At 55.0% G+C, this 3,078-nt stretch overlaps 1 protein-coding gene across 1 annotated transcript in view; it reads right to left on the reverse strand.

Moving 5' to 3' along the window:
• LOC113216755 (epithelial discoidin domain-containing receptor 1-like) overlaps positions 1-3,078 on the reverse strand; it is a 186,908-nt gene that overhangs the window by 54,603 nt on the left and 129,227 nt on the right. The window contains exon 3 of the mRNA XM_052267795.1: positions 1,750-1,981. Within this exon, the coding sequence (XP_052123755.1) occupies positions 1,750-1,981 (232 nt within the window). The remainder of the gene's footprint in view (positions 1-1,749; positions 1,982-3,078) is intronic.

The raw sequence follows: 3,078 nt of genomic DNA on the forward strand, positions 1-3,078 counted from the left end.
GGCTGGGTAAACCAGACGCCGCCCTCTCCTTTGCTCCCTCCTCTCTCTCTCTCTCTCTCTCTCTCTCACTCTCACTCTCACTCTCTCTCTCTCTTTATACCTCACTCTCCCCAACTCCCCAACCCCCTCTGCATGATGAACATCGACACCTTAACTTGCCACGTCGCTCAGAGTGACGCGGCCGCGGCGTTCGCTAGCGGGACCGAAGGGGATACACCAGATAAGCCGACCCCGACCCCAGCCCGGACCCGAGCAGCCAAAAACTAACCACAAAGCGGCTGGGAAAAGTTTGCTCCACCCCGCTCTCTCTCTCTCTCTCTCTCGGCCGCGCGCGTGCGGAAACGAGTCGTATTTTTCACCCGTCGGTAGAGATGTGAGAGAACGGCGAAGGGCGGGTATGAGTGTGTTTGCAAGAGAGAGAGAGAGGGAGAGAGAGAGAGGGAGAGGGAGAGGGGGGGGGGGTGAGAATGAGGAGAGGGAGATGGCAGGACGATGCACACACGGTGCGGTTTTGTGCGACGTAGCGTCATTTTGCATGAAGGCAGCGCGGAGCCCTGCCTATGTGCCTGCGGAGGCGGCCCGAGCGAGGCAGACAGAGTATGTTTGAGTTACTTCTAGCGCCGCTCGCAACGCTCCGGAAACATTTTTCTACCGTCTCTCGCTCTCTCTCTCTCTCTCTCACTCGCGGGAAAAGGTCGAAACGGTGGTAGAGAAAAAAGAGCATACGCCAATATACACGAAACAGCACATACACAGAGAGAGAGAACGAGAGATGCCCATAAATGCATATAAGTTTGATGCGATCGCGACGCTCTGTAACGGCGTCACGCTGGGTATGCCGATGACTCCGCGATAAAAGTCACCATGGAAAGCCTCTGAGAGCTCGCGCGGCAGAGCCACGCACTCGCCGAGGTGCCGGGGCGGCTTTCAATCTCTCATGGCGACATTAAGCGTTATTTTCCTTTTGTCACGCTTTATTGCCCACAGGCACCACCAACACGGCCATCGTGCCCTGCTTAGGGTATAGAAGCAAAAGGCGCGGGAGTGAAATTTATTTAAATGAAGAAAAAAAAAAACAAGAAAAAAACGCCCCGTTGCTGGTGTCTCCATACAAAGCGCGCCATCCCGCAGCGACCGCGTCGTAAACGATATAGCCACCCCGTCCCCCATCCCTTCTCCCCGGGGCATTACTTCACCTGCTGCAGCACTCACCCCGCGCGAGGCAAGGCCCCCTCTGCCTATGTAGGCAGCCCGCGCGCACCGGTGGCGTGCCGGGCGGCAGAGTGCATCACCCGAGCAGAACAACGCCGTGCATGCATCCTCTGCGATTCGTGGAGTTATCTACTTGTTGTCAGATTACGTGGTCGTTTTCCTGTTGCGAACTTTGCTCATTTTCCTCTCCCCCTTCCCTAACATGGTGTTTGCATTTGTAAACTTTGCTGTAAAATATTGTCTCGTTTCCAAAGATTTTAAAAATTTGAGAGGTCAAACAGGACTTAAGTGTACCACTTTTTGATCATGTTGGGACTATTGCTTGTCGATACCTGTGCGTAATCCAAATCATAGCATCCATATTTCGAGGAAGTCTCCTCAAAAAATGTGGGAATTTTCCCAATTTTCTGAGATTCCTCAAAATCTGAGGCGATATCGGAGGACTCTTCCTCAAACATAGCAATTCCTCAAAGTTTCCACTTTTCCCTCAAAAACTAGGACATTGTTTTAACAGTGGAGCGTCCAACTCGCACTTACCTTGTCACCCTGGTGGTCGCGGTACGGCACCCAGCGGCTGAGCCCCGGCCGCCAGTACTCGAGCAGGAACTGCTCGGCGTACTCCTGGCCCTGGCCGTTGCCGAAGCGGCCCTGCGTCTCGGTGCGCGTGATGCGGTGCTCGGCCTGCAGGTCCACCTCCAGGTACTCGCGCACCTCGCTCGAGATCTGCGCCTTGGGGCACCACGCGCCGCCGTTCATCTCCTGCCGGATCCTGGAGGGCACAGAAAACAAGGAAGGGGAAGGTGTCAGAGAAAATTGTAAAGGGGCGGCAGAACATACACCAATATGAGCCACTTTTAAAAATAAAGTCACACTTTTACTTGATTCGTCATAGTTAGAAGGAGCAGCTGCTAACATTGCCCTGCAAAAAAAATATAACAGCCCGTCTCCAGAGAAGTTCAACGTATTCAAGCAGCTCTCAGGAGGGCGCCAGATAGGTAGGCAACATCTCGCCTGCAAGGCATGCGTGTAGTGCGGGGTGGCCTACCCCGAGTCTCGCAGGCGCCGAGCTCACCCATAATTTGCCAAATGAATCTGAGGAGGGCAACGGACGTGTACTCCTGTCTGGACGATGTCGAGAGCGGAGCAACCACTACTCGGAGCACCGAGAGGGTGCAGCGCAGCAACAGCAGCAGCAACACCCCAGTGGCAGCGGACCCATTAGGTTAATTGTGACAATTGAATCATGTCGAGGAGCGGCCAGGTGGCCGTAACGTACGGCTAAGGCTGCACTGCACCGTCGCCTCGGCCGGCAGTGGACCCGCTGCTCTCGGGCCCTCCGCAGATTACCTGCCGGACACACGTCCACTCTCCAGGGGAGTGGCGGCACAACAACGCTCCCCTCCCTCTCTCTCTCTCTCTCTCCCACACACACATATACACGTCCACACGCGGCACTATGCCTTTTAGTGCCGAATCATGTAAGAGCGCCCGCCACACATACGCCTGCAACACCCAGGGAGGGGTGATTACACATTCAAAGTACGACGTCGTGACCGCAACACACACCACCGCAGAGTACACAACACACACACACACACACACACACACACACACACACACACACACACACACACACACACGGCGCAAAGAGAGAAAAAAAAGGATATCTAAAAATAAAATAATAATGCATTAAACACAAAACAGCGCATGCGCGAAATAATACGACGACACGGCAGGGGCGGCCCATTAAATGTATTTTCGCACGACGTCGGCATTTTGGGACGCGACGGCTGGGAGCCCCATAATTAGTGAAGGCCGAGGCCTGGCCTGCCGGGCGGGGCGTGGCGGGGCGTGGCGGGGCGTGGC

This window comes from Frankliniella occidentalis, unplaced genomic scaffold (genome assembly GCF_000697945.3).
Source record: "Frankliniella occidentalis isolate FOCC.00 unplaced genomic scaffold, Focc_3.1 Scaffold59, whole genome shotgun sequence".
Lineage (NCBI taxonomy): Eukaryota > Metazoa > Arthropoda > Insecta > Thysanoptera > Thripidae > Frankliniella > Frankliniella occidentalis.